This window comes from Passer montanus, unplaced genomic scaffold (genome assembly GCF_014805655.1).
Source record: "Passer montanus isolate IOZ18808 unplaced genomic scaffold, ASM1480565v1 scaffold40, whole genome shotgun sequence".
Classification (NCBI taxonomy): domain Eukaryota; kingdom Metazoa; phylum Chordata; class Aves; order Passeriformes; family Passeridae; genus Passer; species Passer montanus.
The window spans coordinates 7,049,208-7,073,653 of record NW_024368819.1 but is presented as its reverse complement, the minus strand read 5'-3'; the positions used below and the strand labels follow the sequence as shown (position 1 = coordinate 7,073,653).

General features: G+C 39.8%; 2 protein-coding genes across 5 annotated transcripts in view; one reads left to right on the top strand and one right to left on the bottom strand.

Annotated features, from left to right (window-relative positions):
- The window catches only part of HEATR5B (HEAT repeat containing 5B), a 54,506-nt gene extending 33,856 nt beyond the window's left edge, over positions 1-20,650 (bottom strand). Inside the window, exons 1-17 of the mRNA XM_039719043.1 lie at positions 20,515-20,650; positions 17,914-18,082; positions 17,277-17,488; positions 15,596-15,704; positions 14,514-14,663; positions 13,853-14,024; positions 13,349-13,506; positions 12,137-12,386; positions 10,477-10,632; positions 8,818-9,068; positions 8,262-8,373; positions 6,671-6,823; positions 6,287-6,386; positions 5,793-5,902; positions 4,734-4,897; positions 2,327-2,502; positions 966-1,071 (exon numbers count right to left, since the gene is read on the bottom strand). Of these exons, the coding sequence (XP_039574977.1) occupies positions 966-1,071; positions 2,327-2,502; positions 4,734-4,897; positions 5,793-5,902; positions 6,287-6,386; positions 6,671-6,823; positions 8,262-8,373; positions 8,818-9,068; positions 10,477-10,632; positions 12,137-12,386; positions 13,349-13,506; positions 13,853-14,024; positions 14,514-14,663; positions 15,596-15,704; positions 17,277-17,488; positions 17,914-18,039 (2,505 nt within the window). The 5' untranslated portion in view covers positions 18,040-18,082; positions 20,515-20,650. The remainder of the gene's footprint in view (positions 1-965; positions 1,072-2,326; positions 2,503-4,733; positions 4,898-5,792; positions 5,903-6,286; positions 6,387-6,670; positions 6,824-8,261; positions 8,374-8,817; positions 9,069-10,476; positions 10,633-12,136; positions 12,387-13,348; positions 13,507-13,852; positions 14,025-14,513; positions 14,664-15,595; positions 15,705-17,276; positions 17,489-17,913; positions 18,083-20,514) is intronic.
- Positions 20,650-24,446, top strand: part of GPATCH11 (G-patch domain containing 11) — an 11,368-nt gene continuing 7,571 nt past the window's right edge. For all 4 annotated transcript variants that reach the window (XM_039719066.1, XM_039719065.1, XM_039719067.1 and 1 more), the window contains exons 1-5: positions 20,650-20,991; positions 21,094-21,320; positions 22,163-22,204; positions 22,284-22,404; positions 23,115-23,205. In XM_039719066.1, the coding sequence (XP_039575000.1) occupies positions 20,945-20,991; positions 21,094-21,320; positions 22,163-22,204; positions 22,284-22,404; positions 23,115-23,205 (528 nt within the window). In that variant the 5' untranslated portion in view covers positions 20,650-20,944. The remainder of the gene's footprint in view (positions 20,992-21,093; positions 21,321-22,162; positions 22,205-22,283; positions 22,405-23,114; positions 23,206-24,446) is intronic.

Sequence of the window (24,446 nt, the reverse complement as noted above, 5' to 3'; positions counted from 1 at the left end):
TTGAAGACATTATAGATACATGAAAGTATTTTTTTCTTTATACTCATATCTTTCCAAACATTTATACAGCCTCTTATATGAACACTCTACGAAACAATAACACTAAAGCACTTTTGCAGTTTCTTTTACTCTGGGAGAAATAATTAAACCTATGTAGAGTAAAAACACTGCATGTACTATAGAGCAAGAAGTCAGAGGCTCTACCTTAGATTCTAATTTTCCTCAAGTCCTCATTTCAGCTCAATTTTGACAATTTTTTGACCACTTGGCATGGCATGAGAGCTTCCAGAAATCTGCCTCAGAATCTACATTTCAACTTGTAGCAATGTAGATCAAGTTTTTAAGAACAATGCAAAGAACTGAGGTGCTGTTTTGCCAATGTATTTTGCCAATCAACCAAAGACATGGAGCTCCAGCAGTAGCTTAAACTGGGCAGGCATTATTTGTGACTTGCTTACTTTCTGACTTGACAGCATCAGGTTGCATTTGCAAGTCTAGATAGAGAGCACACAGCAGTAGCTGCAGAGAGTGGGATTGGGCATAAGCACCTAGAATTCTGTGCAATAAGGCAACCAAAATGTAAACCCAAAGCTATTTCTGTATTCAGTTACACAAGCCACATCTGCACAATGCTCTGACTTGAGGGGTTTTCTGAGTATATATGACAAAGTACTTAAATCTGTGAGTCCAGTGTAAATAAAACCACAGCACTGAAGATGAAAGGCAGCCTGAACACTACAGAATGCTGATAACTGTAGAACGTAGTCACAAGCCTCATCTGTTCTCTGTACTGGCACATGAAGACAAGAGCACAAGCCAGTATCCAGAAAAAAGTTCAATTATGGAATTTCCAAACTTTTGAGTAACTAATTCTTGAATAACTTTAGTAGCACTCTTCTAACAGCCCTTTGTACTGAACACAGACTGATGAACTTGGGCTTTCATTGCAAGTTTACAAGTCCTACCTTCAAGGCACTAAGAACAGCAGTAAAGATATTAAGCTGCACAGCTTGCTGGCGAACACCTTTAGCCTGCTTGACACATTCAGCAAAGTGATCCAACATCTGTAATCTAAAGCAAAGGAAAGAACATAATTGAAGTGATAGCCTTTCAAAATACAAACTAAAGCACAGCTGGTAAAAACTACACAGAACAAAAGGGCCTTTTAAGTTCAGTAACAGCATGTCTGCTTCAGGGGCTGCAGAGGGTATTCACTACAGGTATTAACTGCAGAGCTACTCTGAACATCCCTTTGCTGGTTCTTCTAGTTCATCCACAAATATTTACTCTTCCTCTGAAGAAAACACCACCAAGAGGAAGTGAATCTTCAGGTGCATTTGACTGTATAACTAGAAAGCTATGAGGACCAGAGTGGAAAAATGCTGTCTTTCCACTACCATTTAAAATAGTGTTAGTCTTCATATTTGTTGTTCTGTTTCTTTGTTTTTCCCATTTAACGTCCATTCCTGGCCCAACTCCTCCCCAGAAAACATTACGGGGTGGAGGAACATTCCCTTGAAAATACCAAAAACAGGAATGTAATGAATAATCTGCATTCTTAATTACTCAGCAGTTCCCAAGCTACATCTTTTCACCATTAAGAACAAGTATAGACCAAGGTGAATTACCCCAAGCTGGTCTCAAGTCTATCCTGCACTTACTACAAAATGAGGCTGACTGCTACAAAAAAAAACTGCTCCCAGAAGATTTGTATTGAAAGCTGATTTTACTTTGAAATGCTTCTTAGAACTGTTTTCACTCTGTGCTCAGGGACAAATTGCCTAAACTGAGTAACAAAATTAGTCCCGACAACTCATAACTGTAGCAGTAACGTGAAACACAAAGGAAAATACACTGAATTCCATTTCCTCTTTTTCATTGTGCACACAATTCCTTGCTGACTATAAATCAAATGGTCTTTCTTATGGCAGCCAAATGAAATTCAGTGGAGGCCCCTGCAGTTTTCAAGGTCGATTTGAAGTTAATTGCAATGGGTACTTTTGCAGGAAATTTTGGTTGCAGAGATATTACTACTGTTAAATGCAGTATGAAAACAGAAGAATCTAGTCTTCATCTCTGAACACTAATCTTCAAAAAAGATAAAACTGAGGAAATCACTTTATTTCTAAAGTGACTCCACATATTCTGGAATCCTGAGACACAACAGACATCAAACACTAAACTCTGAATTTAAAGACAGTTGATACCTTAGTCAATTCTTATTTCAGGAAAACAACCAAACAAATAAACAAAAAAATCCCCAACACAACAGTACCCAGAGAAACAAGACATTATGTTCTGAAACTGAACACTGATGTAAACTGACCTATGTTTGTAAGAGACATGAGGAAAAACCACACCAAAGAGAGCCACAGATGCATCAATGACAGATACTCCCAAGGGAAGGGGACCAGGTACAGCTTCACCAGCGGGGATGCGCAAATAAATAGAAGAGGGATCATGTTCCAGAGCACCACTTCCAGACGCACTGTTTGGCTGAAGCTGCAAAATTCCACACAACATGAACACCTCTGAATATACCTTTGCACATAACATTTGGAACTACAGATAACCAAAACACATATGCAGTAGTTAAAACAACAGAATAGCTCACAAGCACCTGAATACAAGTGCAGTATCCTCACGCATACACATCAGCATTTACAGCTGAATTCTAAAGGGTCAAAACCGTTAACAGCTAGATAAATACGCAAACTATCATTCCTGGTATTAAAAGATGAAAATTAAGAGAAAAGCAGCTTGATTCTGGTACAAATAGTAGCTTCTGAACCACTGAATATGAAATACCATTTCAGAAAGAAAGCTATTCAGTCACTCTCTGAGCACAGAGTTACAGTACTGTGTATTAAATTACCAGTTTTGCTTATAATTATGCCCTACACAGAAAAAAATCAGAAACACTACTAAAATTATGAACCCTCCTATTATCAAGAAAATACTTCCTAACCATCAAAACCATTGAATATGATGTACCATTTCAGAAAGAAGGCTATTCAGAGCAGAGAGTTACAGTACAGTGTATTAAAATATCAGTTTTGGCTATAATTATACCCTACACAGAAAGAATCAGAAACACTACTAAAATTATGAACTCTCCTATTATCAAGAAAATACTTCCTAACCATCATTCTTTCATAAAACACTATTAAACAATCATTATTTTCTCTGAAGAAAATTCTATATTCTTATCAATTATTTAACCATGAAAAAAAATTAGAATCTAGTACGTCTGTATTCTTCTTAGAAGGCCAGAAAACACAGCAAGGTTTGTTGACACCTCTGTATCATTAGAAAATAAAACATGACTAAGCACAAGTGAATCAAAGAATGATAGAAAGTTAGGGGTTGGAATGGATCCCAAAGATCATCTAGTCCCAGCACTGCCATGACATGGGCAGGGACATCTTCCACTAGAACAGGTTGGTCAAGGCCTTACCCACCCTGGCTTTGAACACTACCAGGGCTGGGACATCCAAAACCTCCCACAGCAATCATTCCAGTGTCTCACCACTCTCACTGTGAAAAATTTCTTTCTAATATCTAACCTAAATTCCCCCTTTCAATTTGTGCCTTTTACTCCTTAACCTATCACTACAGTTCTAGATGAAGAGTCCCTCTCCAGCCTGTAATGCCCCTTCAGATACTGGAAAGTTGCTGTGAGGTGTCCATGCAACCTTCTCTTCTTCTCCAGGATGAACAGCCCCAACTCTCTCAGCCCATCTTCAGAGGGGAGGTGCTCCAGTCCTCCTATCAACTTTGTGGCCCCTGTCTGGACTTGCTCCCAACAGCTCCATGTCCTTCTTATGTTGGGGACACAAGAGCAGAGGGGCAGAACCACCTCTTTCATCCTGCTGGCCACACTGCTTTTGATGCAGCCCAGGATTCCAGTGGCTTTCTGGGCTGTGAGCACACACTGCCAGTGTCCTGTCACAGACTACAGACCTCCACTTACCAAGAGTGCCAGTGTTTTACAGGCAGGAAGTGAAAAAAAAAAAGGGGGGAGGGCAGGAGGGAGTGAAAAAGCTCTGGGGACTGAAAACTGCACTGGAAGTCTACGTCCTTCATGACAAATAAATAAAGTTTGTAAAACTCTTTTTTGCTTTGACATGCTGATCTTGGCTCAGAAAGCTTCCCACACCCTTGATATCAGTCTTGGCTCTTGGATCAGCTCCATCAAACCTTCTGAGAAACCCTCCTACTATTAGATGGCTGTTGCAGAAGAGGGAGTTTTCAGGCAACAACATGGTGTCAACACTTTTAAATGAAATGTAAGATTTCTTACTACACCTACAAAACCAGCTAAATCTTGTTTTGCTCTAACACCATTTGCAATATTGATATTTTGACCGAAGTTTCATTATGGAACATGTTAAGTGGAACCTCCATTTCCCCTAGCTCAAAAAAACCTATATGAGAACAACTTCTAAGCTGCAAATATTGGCAGATGGGAAGAGATACTGAGTTAGGGTTGTGTTTTGTTTTTTTTTTAATGAGGCTGGTGCACTAAGCACAACCCTGTGAGTAGCATTATGCAATTTCTATCTCAGCTGTAGGTGGTTTTTATTCAAAACAGTACCCTGTAGATGGAAGCACATGCAAAAAAGCTCTGAAATAAGACTAAAAACAAGGTACGAAGCTCGAGTTTTAGAAGGCTTCCCCACACACATCACACAGACAGGGCAGCTAATTCATTCTTCCAGCTTTTTTGTTACCTGATCTTCAATTGACTTATGATCTGTTTCCTGCAGCCAAGAGCCAAGCAGAACACTATCATCATAATGACAAAGAGACCTCAGGAGTGATGTGGTTGTGTTGGCAGAGTTGTCTGTCAAAGTAAATTCTGCTACCAGCTCTCGAAGAAGCGCATTAAATGATCCTAGAAGGGCAGACATTAAAAAGAATCACTACTGCTTCTTAGCTACAAGATTTCAGCTATTGATCAGAAGTTATAAATGTACCATTACTCCAATTTTAGAGGTGGCTAACAGAGAAGTAAATCTGACAATACTAGAGGTGAGAGCAAGGCTTCAAATGGAACTGTAGGCTCTGAATTCCCAAATCATGGGCACCCAAATACCTAAATAACAGTTAAGGTTATTTATCTAATTCCACCTTCTGCTGAAGCAGGGTCCACTAGAGCACATTACTCAGAATTGTGTCTGGTTCTAAACAACAGATTAGGCCATCCTTACAGGATGACAATTCAGATATAGAAAAACCTGCTCATCCACATGATCATGTAAACAAACTGAATTAACAAAAAAACCAAAGAAACCCAAAAAGTTTATCTTGTCAGACCATGTGACAGTGGTTAGCAATTTACTCATAGCAGATGTGTGTAATAGATCAAATCAGGTTTAAAAAGGAAACCAACCAAACCAATCAAACAAAAAAAACCACCCCAAATGTAACCAAAACTAAACCTCCACTGTCACATTTGTTTTTCAGTATATTAAGAAATAAAGTTCTCTATCTTTTAAGTAACAATAACTTAAAAAACCATTTGATCTCAGACCATGATCTCCATACCTCTCAATCCAACAAAGGGGACCACAACTGCTACACTCAAAGTGTTACTCTATGAATGCTTTGCGATACTCATACTCTGTAGTTATACTGTCAAGATGACATACAGAAGATGAGGAATACAGCACAAAATTCTTGGAGATCTCTAAAATTGTATTTTGACTCTTAAAGCTGCTTCAAAGACATGCATCACAAGTGTAAAGTAGAATTTTTACTTCAACAAAAACTGTTAAAAATGTATGTACCTTCATATGTCTTTGGAGGCAATAAAGCCAATATATCATAAAGTCTTAAACGAACCATAGCTGCACTGGCTTTGAGATGAGCTCCATGGGCTTTAATTACTGATGGAATGCTATAGAATTAAAAATGAAAAAGAGAAAATAGAAATGTTGCAGTTACAGAAAAGAGTACTTTCAGATTTCTTTTCACAGGACATAACTCTAGGCAAGGCAAGAAAACAGTGTTCAGAGAACTACTCTGAACAACATGACTCAATTAATGATACATTTTCAGAAGTAACTGTACAGAGAAAACTTTTATTACAAACCCAACAAACCCACAACATACACTGTCATAAATCAAGGACATGCATCTCCTCAGAAGTCCTATTTTAATTTTCGGTGAGGCAGGGGGAAGGGACAGACACCAAACCACAAAACCCAACTCCAAATAAGTTCTAGTATTTCAAGACCAGGGAAGGACAAAAGTGAATAAAGAGCAGAAACTGCCTACTTACTGTGACATCATTGTCATGGCACATTCTATGGGTGTCATCAGTTTCCTGATCACATCCTCAGTGAGGAGCTCAGGGCAGTGAGCAACAAAGCTTCTCATAGCTAATAACAGAACAGTTTAAATTAAACTTTCACTGAAACAAACAAGTATAAGACATAAACAAGACACAAATTCTGAGAATATCAAAGGAGCAGCAATTAAAAACTGCTGTGTGACCTGTTCATAAAATTGTATGTGAAAACCAGGACATACTGATGAAAATGTGACACATTTTACTCATTTTCAGAGTAAAGAAGAGGGGAAGTTATAGGAGTTCTCTCTACAATACTTGGAATCACGTTTTGGTTTACTGTGCAGGTATAATCTCAAAGTCTGAATTTCTTACCACACAGAGCTCCAGCACGGCCTTCCAGTGTTACTTGCCAGGTGAATGAATCTCCTCTTGCCTTCTCTGCTTCCAGCTCCTTCAGAGAACGTGGAAACACATTTCGCCACAGCAGCAACATCTTAGGCAGATGATATCGGACAACAGAAGGACCTAAGTAAAAAAAAGTGACAGTATAATAAAAATGTGCATTTAAGTGTGAAAAATCTGCTGTGAAGGCTTTTGCTCTTCAAACTATTTTTGTCTTATTTCAATTCTCTCTTTTTGCCCTACTTGGAACAATGAAAACCAAATGAAATTCTTTCTCTTTCCTAGGTTGAAAGTGTGGCAAATAAGTACCATACATCACATCTGCTTGTGGGTGTCACTCCTAAAATAGGAAACAGACTACCCTACCCACTGTCATGTTATACAGAACCATGGTCAACTGTCTTTTTACTATCTTTTTATTCTGGCTTCTATTTTTTTCATATGAATTTTGAAGGCAGGTTCTTTAGCCTACTCTACCCTCTCCATTAAACAGATTTTCTATCCCTTTTTGCCCTACTTGGAACAATGAAAACCAAATGAAATTCTTTCTCTTTCCTAGGTTGAAAGTGTGGCAAATAAGTACCATACATCACATCTGCTTGTGGGTGTCACTCCTAAAATAGGAAACAGACTACCCTACCCACTGTCATGTTATACAGAACCATGGTCAACTGTCTTTTTACTATCTTTTTATTCTGGCTTCTAATTTTTTAATATCAATTTTGAAGGCAGGTTCTTTAGCCTACTCTACCCTCTCCATTAAACAGATACAACTGTTTAATGATACAGAAAAACAACTGATAGTTATGGATTATGCAAACTAGTTTAACAGTTACAGTTTTTTTGCAACTTCTGAAAAAGATCCAGTGCAAGTACATTAAAAATATATTGGAGGACAACCACAATAGGAATACACTGCTAGAAAAATATGCCAATAAACTGGTGAAAGAGACAATTTAGAGAAACGAGATGAAACACAAATGGTTTTGATGAGAGATCAAAATATTGCAAAATGCATCAGAACTTTATAACATTTTCCAGTATAAAAGAAACTCAAAACAGAAAAGAACACCACAGCTGCAAAATTCAAGAGTATATTTACAACCTCTAAAAATGCAGCTTATGATATTATGTAATGGCACATACAAACACGAGGCTGGCTTTTTTAAAAGAAAACCAAAGGGCTTTTAAACTGACAACACGTCTACTCTGCTATTGTCTATCTAGAGACACACATGCAACTTGTTGGAATGCTCACTGGGTTCCATTTACTGTCCTTTCAGAGAATAACTAAAAGCTGGGTTTCTAAAACCAGAACAGAAATGGTTTTTTCAGGTATGATGCCTTCTCCCATGCTTCAGCTTAGATAAGCACTAATATTTCACTTCTCCCCAGCACAACATTGCTGAAGTAAGTACACTTACACTCTGCTTCCCCTGTGTAAATACTCTTGTGCTGCATAATGAGCCCATTATACATAAAAACCATTTGCCAGAGTGAATAATCAGAAGTGTTGGACAAGCTTTAAAATAAAAAGAAAAATCAAAGCATTTTTACAAACCTAAAGTCATAAGTGCTCCAAGTAAAAGCCATCCAGCCTGAGTCCGCTGCAAGGAGAGCCTGCTGTTCTGCGCAGCAGTTCGCAGCAGATCCTCAGCAATACTGACCACCATCTGCACCAGCAGCAAAACACAGCAGGTCTTAGAAACACACATGAAGCCACTGCAAACTACTTCTACTCATTCACTCTTACAGATTAAAGATGTTCTCAAATCATTGGAATTGACCTTCTATAAAGAATGAATGCAGATTACATTTCATGCTGATGATTAGTGTTTTTCATATGATAACACAGCCAGTAATATTCTCTTCAGCAATTTTTCAATATTTCAATTTCTCTTCATCAAATTTAAAACAGAAAGAGAGGAAAAGAGCTGTTAAATATTGCAACTGAGATTCAAAGAGCATGCACTCTGGCCACTATTCTTGCACATGGCACAAGCTCAATTTCAATAATGCTTTAACTCATTAGCATGCCACCCATTCTGCAAAGCTATTACTTGTGGATAAAAAGGTATGTTTTAGTACACTCACAGATGAAACACTCACTATCTCACCTTTCCTTTGGCATGAGGAATGCCTAGAGGACACTGATGCACACCACCTAGCAAAGCAGCCATTGCAAAACTGTAGCCACTAACAGCTTCAGGGGAGGTCTTCAGGTTGTTGAGTCTTTCTGCACATCTGTCTAAAAATGGAGTCAGCTGAAAGGGTAATGCCACAGCTACACACCGCAAGCACCAGGCAGCAGCCAGTCGAGCAGCCATGCTGGGATGAAGAAGAACTGAAGTTACTGTCTCCAACAGACCTACAGAAATGAGAGGTCGCAGTCTTTAATTTATTATGTACTTTTTAATATGCATATCCTTTTTAATATACACAGAGAAGTAAACTGAATCAATACTAGACAGCCAATGTGAATGTTAAGAAACTCAGAATTAAAGCACTTGAATTTGATGTCTTTATCTTTTCAGAAAAGATGGTACTTGTTACCAGCATTATGCTGCTCCCCATCAGGTTTTGTCAGCAAAGGTGGAGCCATCAGAGCCACAGCACCGACTCCCACTACTTAAACACTGAAAAGAGGCAGCAGTGCTGTATAAGAGAACAGGCACTGGATGAGACAATTCCCATAATATTTTAGATTGCCAATAACAGAGCAACAATAACACTGATCATGGGGTTTGCTTCACATTGTAGCCAAGCACATGTCTAGATGTCACTGACTGCTATCACTGACTGCTTTTGACACGGTGCTGTCCACACTGCAGCAAGTTTGCATCCTTCTACACTCTCCAAACTTCTGTGCCCACCTAATCCCACTTTCTAGCTGTGCCCTTCAGTCCTATTTGTCTCCACACAAATATTTTCTTTACTCCAAATCTTGGCAAACTTCTACTTCAAAGCCTCCACTGGTGCTCATTTTCTCTGGAGCTAGTGAACAGCTCCTACCTGCTGAGTTCACGGCAGCTAACAGAAATAATACTGGGATACAGTGCCCTCTGTTCTTATGGGACACAGCTCCCAGAAGGAATAAATATGAGCTGTCTTCCCTACTCTAAAGCTGGCATAAAATCAGTATGGGAAGAATGTCATATGCAACAAGACAACAATCTATATGATGAAACATCTAAAGAAGCTCATATTTCCAGTAGAAAAAGCATAGGCATCCACAAACTCAAAAATGTAAAGCTATAACACTACAAAATAAATGTGGATTCAGATATTGAACCAAACAAGCAGAAAATCCTCACCAACCCTAGTTAACTTCAGCCAAAGAATAACTATTTTTAAAGGGAACTACCAACAGCTTCATCTCGACAAAATACTTTTGCCTCCCCCCAGAAATTTGGTATTTAAAGGCAATGTTTTCCAGGAGCAAATATTTCAGATCTTACATAGCAAAACAATGTGTTTCCTACAAAACCATTATTGTAAACAATCCAATACCAAAAATTACCACTTCATTCACCCTTAGAAAGAGCTCCAGAAAGACTCCAATCTAAACAGCTGTTTAATACTTGGTCACACTTGAATTAAAATTAGGGTACTACAGACAATGAGGTGGACAAATGCAGTCATCTGGAGTGCTACAGGAAGTACCAATTTCATAGATTTATTTATTTCATATTCATTTATTATTTAACTAGATTTAATGGTATTTCATATTCATTGCTCAAATGCCTCACTTAATCTATTTCCATTTATTTGCATACCAATAGAGGGTTCTTGAATAAGAGGAGATGCAGTGGCGTTCAGACTCTGAACCAGACTCCCCAGTTCCTGGAGGGCACACACCATTACATGCTGGCTTGCAGCTACATCAGCAGCTCCCGATTTATTTTCACTGTTAGCATCATTCACTACTGCTTCTGCAGAAAAGAAAACAAGAGTGTCTTGCTTAACTACCATTAGAATCCCACCCGAGCATTCACACGACAGAAAGTGACAGTTTCATTTTGACATCAATCCTACATTAAAACAAAACCACAAGTCTGGTCACAGTGAGAACTAACAAAACTAACATATTCAGCAGGGAAAGAGTTTTATAGCTATCAGCCAAACACAGTTGTCCAAAGACCATAAAAAACAGAAGCCCAGCAGTTACTATGGAAAGCACTAAGAGGTAGGACAAACAGTGTAACTGTATGTGTGCATCTATACAGGAAGAAAATGTACAATCTTGATATATCTAGGTTCTGCATACAAATTTGCATGCATGTATGTTCAAGTGAAACTAAAAAAGGGACCTTTAGATGATTTCTAATAATCTCACTGTTATCCACTTGAGTTCCTTAATCCCATAGTATGTTCTCCTACAAAATAACCCAAAAGCAGCAACTATCTCTTCTAAAAGGGGCTTCAGTACCAGCTTAATATTTGTGTGTCTGTGACAGAAGAAACTTAGAGAATGGTCTGCTGTATATGAAAAGAAGCAATTACTACCAAGCAAAAACCCATCCCATCTTTCACTACACTCATGAGAAATCCTCAAAAATATATAAGTTCTTCAAACTAACCAAATACACAACTGAATTTCCTGCAGCTTTGACAAGGTGGCAGGAGGAGTTTTTGCTACTGTTTTTGCAACAGTTTTTGCAACTGTTTCCTCTCAGAAACAGCATTTTCAATAGACTTGTTTTCCTGGAAGTAGTACTTACAGCAATGAGAAACCTTTAAAGTTCCATGCCTACCCCATCAAAAAATTGTTACAAGAAGAACCTGCAAAAGCTTCTACATCAAATTCATTTCCGTATGTTAAGCATTGTTTTAAACTCCAATTAGATTGCAGCAGAAAAGAAAGATATGTTGGTAAATAAAATTATGAGCATTTCCAATTTACTCTTTCAAATCTCCAGCTTGAGCTACTTCCTTTCATAAGAAACAGATGCCAAGAGAGTTTTGTTAGCCCTCTCAGTGATTCCATATTCTGCAAAGTTTTGCAAAGGGGTCATATTCTTCAGATTACACCATTTTTATCACAAAATCCAACTGGATATTAATATGGATATTAGCAGGGGAGACACAAGGATCTACAAGATCTTGACCTACAGGATTTTAACACTGTTAGTAAAGAACTCTGCATGACTTTCAATACAACCTATCCCAAGACAGATGGCAAATGCATTGTTTTCTTCTCCACTTCCATTCTAGGCTTTTGACAATGCATTTGCTAACTGGGATAACAAGCCAGTGTCATACAATCATTTTGAAGCAGAACTCAACCTTTGGAATTTGAAACAGAAAGCAGATGAACTATCATTTCCCACAAGAAGAAAATTAGTCCTCACAGTAGAAGAAAGCTAAAAAAATGGCTGCCTCAGTAAAATGACAGTAACTTTCAAGTGGTCTTGAATGAAGAAAAATGGTTCTCACCCACTGCCTTCATTTGTTTACCAATGGCTTGACATATTTCTTTGGCAGCTGCAATCTGTGCTTTCTCCCCCAGCAAGCTGCCCACAGTTGCTCTCAGGATAAAGGACACACATCTTCGAGAGTAAACAGCCTCCACGTGGGTCTGAGTTGCACGAGGATGGGAGACCAGATCAAGCACATGGGACAGGAAGGTAGCAAAGTTGCGCTCCAGCCACTGCCCTCCCAGCGTTGTAACAAAGACAACGTAGGCCTGCAGATCCAGAAGTCACACAGCAACAATTAAAACAGGAACTAAAAATAATGTAAAACTACAGCCAGACTTGAGCATCATGCACAATAGTAGCAACACCAGTTAGCAATAAGCAACTCTAACCTAATGAGTTACTCAGCATGAACCAATTCAGTATTCACTTCTTTTCTGCTGAAACTCAACTTTCTCCTGTACCAAGAGTAGCCCCTGTACTGTGATGCATAAAATATACTTTGAATGACAGCAAAAAAACCCAGTTCATTGGTTTAAATGTGCCTATTTTTAAAAAAGTTAAGACTATCATGTAAATAAAAGCAACATCAACATGTTCCAGTTCACAATGAAAACCTGGAATATTCACCAAGTTCTCCTGAAAAAGGTTGAGAAAAAAAATAAAGGGTTTCACAAAATAACCTATGATCAAAGAATCTGATTCTGGGAAGGTACTGCAGCATACTGAAATATATGTCAGCAGAAGAATGTCTGAATTTGAAAAGATGCTGCCACCACCTTTCTCTCTCAGACAAGAGGAGTTTCCACATTCATCAGATTTCACCTGCTCATGAGAGATATACGGAAAGAAGAAATGTAGTTTAAGTAATCTGAGCTGCAGCTGAGAAAGGAGCTACAAAAGGGTAACAGAGCACCCTCTCTAATAAGAAACTAAATTATAAAGGAACTAAAGTCTTTAACATGCTAAGTTTTCCAATATTTTTGCAAGTTAATCTTACCTAATATATACTGATCAAGTAAGTTTTCCTTAGCTCTTATTTTAATCCATTGTTACTGCGTATCAGTATTAAAAGAAAGCAGGGGAACGATACCTCATGTACATCTCACAAAACAGAAGAGTCAAATTAGACCTGTAAATTATCTTATACAGAAACACAGAACAGAAATGTGTATTTTTCCTACTAAAAGGAATTATGTATGAATTTTACTTCATTAAAGAAATTACAAACCTGGGTAACACCAACTCGCACTTCCCTATTGACAGATCCTCCTACTTTTAACATCTCTCCACCACTCTTCAGGAATCCAGATCCCCCTCGCAGAAATCCTGTGGCCATGAGCTCCAAGACTTCCTCAAGTGTGGCTCTCTTGACATTTTGCCGCATCACTTTTTAAAAAGAAAAGTATTAATTTGTTCCTAAAGTTCCAACCAACACAAGCAATGATCTTGAAACCACTTACTAATTCAAAACTGTCTTGCATATTTCAGATAACAATTTACCTGCATGCTTAAAAAATAAGCCACTTCTCCCAAGTGGTTTTTGAATAGTTTGCTCTGTTTTCATCTTGCATGACTACAACAGAGATTCTGCACTCTTTTTAGCTTATTGTTTGTAAAAACAAACAATCCACCAACAAGCTTCCATCTACTGGAACAACACTGTCCTGTAACATGGTATTGAAGATGCAACTACATCTGCCAATGTAGACAGGGAATCCAGAAGGGCTCCTACCTGTGGCTTGTTTTGGTATCAGTGCTGTAGCCATGACTGTCCCCAAGAGCTTTGACACTGCAACTCGCACACCATAGTTTGAGTTTTCCAGAGCTTTAAAGCACAGCGTGGCAACATTCTCTAGTTCGGCTGTCCACATAAACACCGCTTCATTCTGTAACTCCAGCAGACACTGTAGGAAAAATAGACTTGCTAAGGACCAGGAGACAATTCTTACATTTTATCTAAGTATCAGGCTGCAATCATCAGGTTTATTCAGAAAATATTTTAATATGAAAATTTCAAGAATTAATTTACACACACTCTCTCACATGCCAACTACCTTAGCTGAGTAAACTATCAGAAGAGTCCTGGAAGAGGCTAATACACAAATTTAAAAATTAAAAGAAAGCTGTACACAAGAACCATGTTCCAAAAACTTCTCCCACTGAGGCTCACAGACAACATATTCTATCTCGCATTTTTTTATCAAGTGGGGAATACAGTACTACAGTACTTGCAAAATTAGTCAAATGTCTGAGCCTGCAGTGTAAACTTGTAAGGACTTAACTTGTCCAACTAACTATCAAATTTCCCTTCCTGAACAACAGGTCCCAGTTCAACTGCAGGTACTCCCTGGTCACAGCACAGGAATTTCTGTGACTGCTGAGAAGACACCCACCTTAGCCACGGCACAGCGCACAGCCATGGATCTGTCCGTCAGCAGAGACCGCGCGTTCTTATAAATATCACGGTGACAAGAAGCTGCTGCTCCTCCCAGTCCACTGAGGACTTTCTGCAAACTCATCAGGATTTCACTGCGGCCCTGAGACTGCACAGACACAAAAACATTGATGAAAAATGTGGACACAGCAGCTGCATTGAGAATCAGGTGTACACTTAAGCATTTTCCTGCTTCTATGCAGGAATGCTTTTGCAAACATTGAAAATGAAGGCATATATAATTGATATGTAGCTGATTTTAAATAGAAGTAAACACCACACACAGCTTTATTTAAAGTTCCTCAGTTGTGACACAAATTGAGCCCAGGCAACCCAACAAACTGGCCCTAGGTAAAATGCTTCTGTACTGCCCCACTACTTATCAACTGCAGACTTGGGGGTGAAAAAAGAAAAAGCAGCTGGTAAGAGAGAATGGGAAGCCCAAGTAAGTTAACAGCTTCATGTTATACCTGCACACAGGAAGGTACTTAGAATCTGAGAGCACACACACATAAATAAATTATCACACAGGTACAACAACACAGCTGAAGAAAACAGCTGCCACCAAAAGATCCACATAGTCAGTATTCCAACTTGTCCCAACAGAGCTACTTGCATAAAATCAGACCCACTGACAGCCCAGGATACATTCTCTCAATATTATGACACTCTCTTCTTTTCAGGGCACAATGTATTCTGCTCACATGCAGAGTAACCACTTCCCCACAATATTTAAGTATTCATTATTAACTTTTAACAACTAAATGTTTATTCAGAGTACATGGGCACAAATCCTAACACAGTAGTTAGAAATGACAAATACAGTAATTTCTGAATTTTGCTTACTGATGCCACTATGAAGTAACTATTACAATATTCATATGATAAAGTCTAAACTCTCTGCAGTAGACTTGAAACTGTCTAGGGAAGTGATTTGCATTCTTCAGTGCAAAAGAAAAACAATCTGGGCAATTTGGCAAACACCAATGGAGGAAGCAGTTTAAAATGGAATTAAGACCACATAAACAAACTGAAACTTACCTCTGCACTTTTCAGAGACTTTAACAGATTATTCACAGTTTCTGGAAAAGCACTACCCAGCATTCTCCCCATTTTTTCATAAAATGCTCCAACACATGCCACAGCAGCCCTATTAGAAAACAGAGAAAAAGAATACACATATTAATGTGTATCACTAATCCAAGTGAAAACAAATAGTTAAACAGAAATGTATGTTCTAATCAACACTGATGAATAAAAATCTATTTGCTATGCACTACTTATACTGGCTGTTGAACACAGTCCATTTAAATAATTTTTTTGTTTACCAAAAAAAAGCAACAGAAAAGTCACCACCTTTTAAGAATACAAATGTATTTGAAAGGGTATTACTATAGGATCTACACATAGAGTAAAAAATTCCAGAGAAAACAAGATAGGCTGAAATCTCAGCAAGATTAGGGTTTTGTGTTTCAATAAACTGTCTCTTTCCCAAGCAAGAAAGCCTCTAGCCTGTAATATAACCTGACACATTTTTGTAGATACCAAATTATGGGGTTTTTCAAGACTAAGAACTTAAAATGCAAAAATTATTGCATAACACAGGAAAATTTACAGGCACTGTAAAATCTCTGGATCCAATTATTCACATGTTTTTCTTGCTCTGCCATTTGAGATTAGGAATATTTAGTTATCACCACATTGCAGTTATATACACAAACTGTTCCAGGACAGTCACAAAAGCAGCTCCTGAACACAAGCAGTTTTTCATTACAAAGGAATTAGGCTTTTTTAAAAATATGTAATTGTTGGCTAAATAGTTTTTTAGCAAAGTTACATCACAAACTCATTACAGCCTCCCCTTCAATGGGCATGTGTGCATTAAACACCTTCTGGACTATGACTAGCTAGCATAAATTTCAGAGCACGTTATAGTAGAAAACACTTCCCACTTACACAAGATCCTCACACAGCTGCAAGAGCTAGAAATAAGAGGACAGTATCTGCCCAAACAGTGACTATTTTAGATTTTATTGTCAAATCCTATTGTTGCCATAATGTCTGAAGGCAAGGCCACATTTGGGTTCACTAGTCACCATGAACATATGGAGCAGTACATGGGAAAGTACCAAAAACAGTTTCAGTGGAAGTTGTTTGTGGCATTAACCAAATTCCTACCAAAGTGGATCACACATCCATGCACACACATATCCACATGTAGAGAATCTACTTGAGAGACCTGTGCAGCTTAGCACACTAGGGGAATAGAAAAGACAACATCTGATGGGGAAATAAAACTTGAATATTTGGTTATATTCTCTAGGCACTGGTAACACTCTGGTTTGACAGTCTGCAGGTTCCACCTTCAGTGGGATACCTGAGCACAATCAGCAGCAATTCCACTGGTGGAATGCCTTCATTAATGGTTATCCTCCCCATGCCATAAGCAGGTGAAGAGTCATAACACAGTACCTTGCCTAGAGAAAACCATTTCAATTTCACAGAGACATGTATGTGTCACCTTTGAGTCCTGCCCTCTACAATCTCAATCCAGCACTTTTCTCTGCTATCAATATCAAGCACACGTAACTCCAAACAACCACACAAAATATAAGTAAACATATCATGCACATATATAGGCAGATTCTTCTGTAATATCCAGGACCACTTGGCTTAAAAATCATTCCCCTTTCTCCCCTTTCTCTTCCATTCCAAAACATACAGTTTGGTGGGCAGGTAGGCTGCAGTGTCATCTTTGCTCTTGATGATGTCATTACACTTGTCAAGTGTCTGAAAAACAGTAAATGTGTCTCCAATGCTGTAGAGAGCAGCAAGATTTTTTGCAAGCAGTTTCCGTGTGGGCGGCCCAGGGGAACTGCTGATGAGTCCTGTTAGCTGTTCTACAAGTTTCTTCTGTTTTTCCTTGACATCTGTCTGTTAACAGACCAAAAATAAATAAGTAGTTTAATTCTCTGCATTGCTTCTAACACCCAGAAAAATCTACAAGAAATGGAAGTAAACTTTATACCACTCCCAACTGCACGTAACTCAGCAAACTGCTTGTCTCAGAGAGATATAAGATACATTCAACAACAGCAGACAGATGCTAAATGCTCAGAATTAGCTGCTGTCCTATTTAATTTTTAGTTTTTAAAAATACTTACCAGCTGCCTACAGACTGCCTACAGTTAAACACTTAAAACCTACAAATTAGCACAGACTCTTCAGGCTGAATCTGAAACCACACAGGTACCATCTGGCCATTATCTGTAAACCTTCTTTGGCATGGAATTTATAAAAATGCTTTTTAAAAGAAAGTTTATTTAGAAATAAGGGTGGGGGGGAACCCATTAAATTACCTTGTTAGCAGCTACTAGCACTTTATCCAGAAATCTCAACCATTCAAAGATAAAAACCGGTCTCTTTGCTTCTGTGATTTGAGCTAATGCTTCCTCATTCAGTAACAAACTATGAGCCAGCTCCATAATGGGTTGAATTCCAATTTTATTGCAAATTTGCGTAGAAACTCTAAAATAAAAATGTAAATATTAGCATAAAGTACACTACATCAGTACAAAGCTCTGAAAATCAAATGAAAATATTCAGCTTGCTCACACTTGTCTTAGCTAAACAGTCCCACATAAAAGCTACTCATATACTTACAAACTGAGTCCATTCTTTAGTACTTCAGCGAATGGAGCTGTAAACTGTAATAAGAGCACCTACAGGCAATTCCAGGGTACAAACTCTCAGCCAAGAAAAATATACCAAAGTCCCTGTTTAAAGAAGGTAAAGAAATCATCTCATTGTCTCTACTTACGAGAAAAAGGATTGTTGGTGCAAGTCAAGACCCTTGAGCTCACTCCCAAAACTGGGGCATGAACCTGCCCCCCTTCTCAACACCCTTCAACAGACAAGTTGAGAAGATGAGCCTACCACAAGTAGGAATTTCTAGCCAATGCAAGTTTGGGAGAACCAGGAACAGGGACAGGATTTGGCAGCACTGATCTATGATCTCCCTGATCCCACTAGCAAGCTCCCTGAAATCCAGCTAGCCTGAGGGTGACAGCCCAGAACACCAGCAGCAGCCAAACTACTGCAGGTCTCCCCAGCAGGCAAAATCCTGCAGATGGAACACTGGTGATCCTGCTCAATCAATGGGGCTGGCATCAAAGCACTACCAAAAGCACTCTGTCAGTGTAAGCAAACTTCATCTTAGCAAACCACCTGAAGAAATGCATAGCTACAGAATGCAGAGCTGACAGAAGGAAAAAAACCCACAAAATTTATCTAAAATCACAACATTAAATCAACCACCTTCAGCAAAAAGAAACCCAAGAAGCAAAAAAGCAACCCAACCCCAAAACCTGAATACAGAGATGCTGAAACTAGGATCCCAGGCAAAACAGAGAAAGCAACACAACTACAGAGTATTATGTAAGACATCAGCTTTCAACAGGCATCATCTTTTGACAGCTGCACTGCTCCACTTTTGCTCTCAAGAGCTCTCAGCTGCTTCCTCATTCATGATCAAACTCAACAAATTCTTAAAGCCAAATGAAGTGGCTTAAACTGATTTTTTTTAAACAGTCCCAAAATGAGACATTAGTAATGTGACATATTAATGCTGTATTATAGTTCTAAATCCACCTTAATGACTTGGTCCTGATGAAACCAAAGCATCATAATGTGTTTGATGTTAAAGTTGTTCCCTGCACTTCAGCACATTGTGTATTTTTCACTACATACAGTTCCAGCAAAGGTGAAAGAGCCACATATAGAAAGAAGCACATATAGCCCTCCCTAACTCCTCCAAAGACATTTTCTGTTTCTTTTGTTGTTGTTGCTGTTTTTGCTTTTACATTTATAAAGAACTGACAAGGCATTGTTTGTCAGTTACTCAGACGCATCACCTCAAAACACCTTTGCATGAGAGCAGAGAGAGATGCAATGAATGATAGCACTGTGATTCTCTGGATATCATCCCAGAGATCTGCACTGCTTGTCACACCCACGCAGCACATAAGTACCATAAGCACTGTTGGACAGCACAGCTCATTACTCCTTTTCCTCCCCACATAAAAGGTTTTATTTGTCCCTGGCCATAAGAGCCATGGACACCTTAGGCACCTTCCCCACAATCCGGTACTGCTTCATCTGAAATGCAGGAAACACAGGCTCTAAGCAACAAAACCTGCACATGCACTCGGCTGTGCTGGTGAAGCACAAGGCATCAGACACAGGAACAATTACACAGATATTCAGCTCACTGAAGAGTCAGTCTAACAGAGAGCTACTTATGCAGACAACCCAAAGCTCACTGACACTGGCCAAGGTTTGCTCCAAAAAGCAGTGAGAAGCATACGGAGTTCTACCTATCCTGGCAAGGATCTTGCCGTGAATGTTACAAGAAATAAATACACTGTGATCTCCCACAGGATGCAGAGCCAAAGCCGATCAAAGCCAACCAGCAGCCAAGGAGATATGTTGCAGCATTACAGAGATACGAAAACATTCAGAGAGACTACAGCTCCTTTCTATCCCCCAGCTGTTTTCCGATGCCTAAATCAACTACTTGTATCTTCACCACGCGTGCGCTTCAGTCAAGTGAGAAAGCCGAGAAACAGGCAACTTTAGGCGAAGTCACACACTCCTGAAGGACTCCATCACGTGAAAAGGTTTTCGCGCCTGGGTCCCCCTACCTGCATCGGCTACTTTAAAAAGCCGTAGCCGCTCTCAGGGCATCACGCCTGCCTCTGAAATCCCCTCAGAGGCACTGCAGCGGCGCAGTCAGGGGTCGGCGCTCCGGCACTGCCGCTGAGGGGCCGATGCCGAGGGAACACTGTCCGCCGCACACGCGCACACCGAGCCCGCACACCGAGCCCGCACGCCGCCGGCCCGGGGGAAAGGCGGCCCCTGCCCCCGCCCCGCCGCGCACCGGGCCGCTCACGGGCACTTACGCTCCTCCCGAGCGGCGGCCGCGTCCCGCCAGCTCCGGGCTGCACCAGGCGCGACAGCGCGGTCCCGGGGACCGGTCACGGACAGGCGTGGGCGCGCTGCGCCGCGCTCGCCCTCGGCCGCATCACCGGCGGGCCCGGCCGCCGCGGCTCTCCCGGCTCCTGGCGCTTGGCTGCGGCTCGCCGGCGCTCCCGGGCGTGGAGCGGCGTCGCGGCCGCCCGTGGTCGGCGGTAGCGGAGCCCGGGAAGACGCGCTGTGGGCTTGGGGGCGGGCGCGGGTGCCCCGGGGCTGGCAGGGGCAGCCCGGCCCGGCGCGTTACGGTGTTTGCGTCCCTCGGCCCCTCCGTCCGGGGACGCGCAGAGAAATAAAATGCTCGGTAACATGCACTGACCGTGTCCATAGGCAAGGCGTCGGCATAGGGGCGTGCTAACCATGGAGGGAGATGAAGAGGAAGACTATATGTCTGATTTATTTATTAAGTAAGTAGGTAGTTCTTTTTTTTTCTACGCTTCTTAAGTGATTGTAAACCTCTAAAACAAAAAACAACCACTCTAATGTTTGCTGGAATTACTAACTCGCAGGCAGGATGTCAGGCCAGGTTTGCCCATGGTGAGGCGGGTGAAGGAAGCCATTCAGAAGGAAGAAAAGCAAAAAGAAGCCAATGAGAAGAACAGACAAAAAAGCATAAAAGAAGAAGAAAAAGAGAGACGTGACTTGGTACTGAAAAGTGCTTTGGGCAATGAGAACAAAGGCTTTGCTTTGCTCCAGAAGATGGGCTACAAGAGCGGCCAGGCCCTTGGCAAAAGTGGTAAGTTTGTCACTCTCTGGAAGTGGTGTCTGTATTCAGTTATAGCTCAATATTTTACAGACTGCAGCTGTCACTTCGTTTGGTGACAGGTCAATAAGTGCCTCTTGGAGAGCCACAGCATTACAGAAGTGTGAAGGTGCTGTGACAGAACGAAATACGGGAGCAAATCCCTAAAATTGAAGTAAAAGTAGTACAGAGTATTGAGGGATGCAAGGGAAGAGCAGCACTTGCAGCTCAGTATAGCACTTGCATACCTGCATACCTACAGGAATTGCATGAAGGATGTTTTGATGGTTTTGCAAAGCTAATAGTGTTCAAAAAAACATCAGACCCTCTTGAAACTTATAGTTGGATTTTGAAAAAGAAACCGTGCACACTGGCCTACCCTTATGAAGCCTTAATAGATGAAGTAAAATCAGTAAAACAAGGAATCAATAACTGCTGTGCCAGTTCAGCAACTCTGGCAGACAATCACAATGAACTGGCCCAGACAGATTGTTTTTATTCTTCATCATTGCTGTGAGATTGAAAAGGCTCCAGAAGGCAGTAACAAAGCAGTCTTCATCGCAGGTATCTTACACCTGTCAGGTCAACACCTTTACTTCAGTTTGGCCCTGTCACAAAAAAGTTACATAGGATTTCAGCAGATGAGCTAAAAAAGAGAGGCAGTTTCCAGAACAGCTGTGTCATTTGTACTAAATGTATATTGATTGGGAAGTTTTCAGCTTCCAAGCAAAAAAATCACAATAATGGCAAAAGCAGCTTGCCTGCTTTAATATACTGCATAAATCATTGTTTGAGAAAAACTCGGGTTTTTTTATTGACTTTTTTTTCTCTCACAGGAGAAGGCATTGTTGAACCTATTCCTCTGAACATAAAAACAGGTTTGTGGTGCTTTCTGATTTATTTAGTTGGATATCAGAGCTTCTCAACTGCTTACATTCATCTTTTAAACTTACATAGGCAGAAGTGGGCTTGGTCATGAGGAACTAAAAAAGCGAAAAGCTGAAGAAAAACTGGAAAACTATAGACAAAAACTCCATATGAAAAAACAAGCAAATGAACAAGCTGCAGATGAGTTCAGGTAAAGTCATACATATTCCTGATATTCCAGGAATGTCTAAATAGCAGTTCTTTTTATGCTTGATATTTGGTTATTCTTTTAATGTGCTAGTATTTTTGAATATTTTGAATGAAGGGTGAGAGGTACAATACAGAGTAATTGTTTCTCAGTTCTAAAGCAAAAGTAGATGAGCACTGTAATGCTAAAAGCACGTGCTGCACCATTTAATTTTGTAATTGTTAGTAAGGCAAACAATATACATACTAACTTTTCTCAAGTCATATGCAGCTTTTTTAATTGGAGAAACATATATTTTGAAATATAAAATCCACAGATATTCCTAAGCACTGTTGGTACTACAGTTTTAAAAGTCAGAGTACATTTTTAAAGATTGTATTGGTTTGGTTTTCTCCTGATTTGTTTGTAATATATGGAGAAGTGAAACTGAGGAAAGGCTGTAGCTTTTGCAGATGTTTCGTGAACCACTTTATGTCTTAGGAAAACCTAATGAAGAAACAGTGTAGCATGGTCAGAAAAGGTATCTTAAAGGTATAATTCCCAAGAAATACAGGTGTGCTCCCTGCATGAGCAACAATGTCAGAATGACTTCTTAACTTTAATGTTGTTCAGGTCTGGGAAAGTTAGTAAGAATAGATTTTCAGGTTCTGTGGACTGTAATGCATTGTCACTGAGTGTGTGCCTGCTTAGTCACCTCTGCTTGTTCTTAACAGAATAAGATTCAAAACCAAACAAGAAGAACGTAAGATGGAAGGGGACCTGCGAAAAAGCCAGAGGGCCTGCCAGCAACTAGATACACAAAAAGTGAGACCTGGGGGATTTTCTGGAGGGTTGGAAGGAAGATTTCAGAGGTTAGAGATACAGGCTACTATGCAGTGGTTCAGTTCTTGGAAGTTCTCTAAAATTTTGGGGTAACTTGCTTAAGTCTTCATGTTTGGCAATGCTTCAGCCCTCTTAAAATATTTCAAAATCAATGTTTGTACCATTAAGATAGTTGAAGGTGCACAACAACCTCATGGTAACTTACATGAGAACCTGTGGGTTTGCTTCTGCGTTTTTCTGGTTATTTCTGAGCTGTTTGCGTATCTTCCAGTAGCCAGTATCAGGCATTCCTATATAATGGTGCTGTTTGCCTCAAGTGAGGGAGCAACATCATCACACAAACTGACATTGGGAATGGACTCTGGAAGTCATCGTATTCAGCCTTCCTTCACAAGCAGAGTCACTTAAAGCAGGTTGTCTGGGACCAGGCAGATCTTTAGTACCTCCAAGAATGGGGATCATCATTGAGGGAATCAATAGATTCACTAAAGTAGCATTAAAAAAACAAACAAAAAAACCCCCACAAAACTAAGGAAGGAATAACGTGGGTAATAGCAGTGAAGTTTGCCACTGGAAAACTTAAAGGTTTTTTTCTTCCTCTATTAACCAGGTAGAAGTTAAGAACACCTCACAAGTTCTGCTGAGATTGTTCTATACAACTTAGTTTGCTTCAAATGAAGTCAGTTGAATTAAGCTTAGATCATCCTTGTTTACTTTTCTTCCTTTAACTTTACCTGAGGTGAATTAGGAAGCACCATGTGATCTCTTGGTAAAATAACTTGGGACGTCTTCAGCTGATAGCAAGGGTATCTGCTCACAGGCTTGGTGTGAGATTACATTGTTGTGTAGCCTTGCACATATCAAACATAGATGAAATAGAACTAGATGTTAGCATTGGCATGCATTTCATTGTAAAAAAAAAAAAGGGAAAAAAGTGAAAAAAAGTATTGTGGACTGCTGTACTTACCTACAGCTTTAGTAATTCTTGGCTATACTATACATGCAAGTTTTAAAGGCTAATAGCTCACTTCATAGAAATTAGTTTTATCCAGCATTTTACAAGAAAACTTTAAAAGACAGATAACTTCAATTTAAATCCCTTAAGATGTTAGCATTGGCATGGATTCCATTGTAAAAAAAAAAGTGAAAAAAAAGTATTGTGGACTGCTGTACTTACCTACAGCTTTAGTAATTCTTGGCTAAACTATACATGCAAGTTTTAA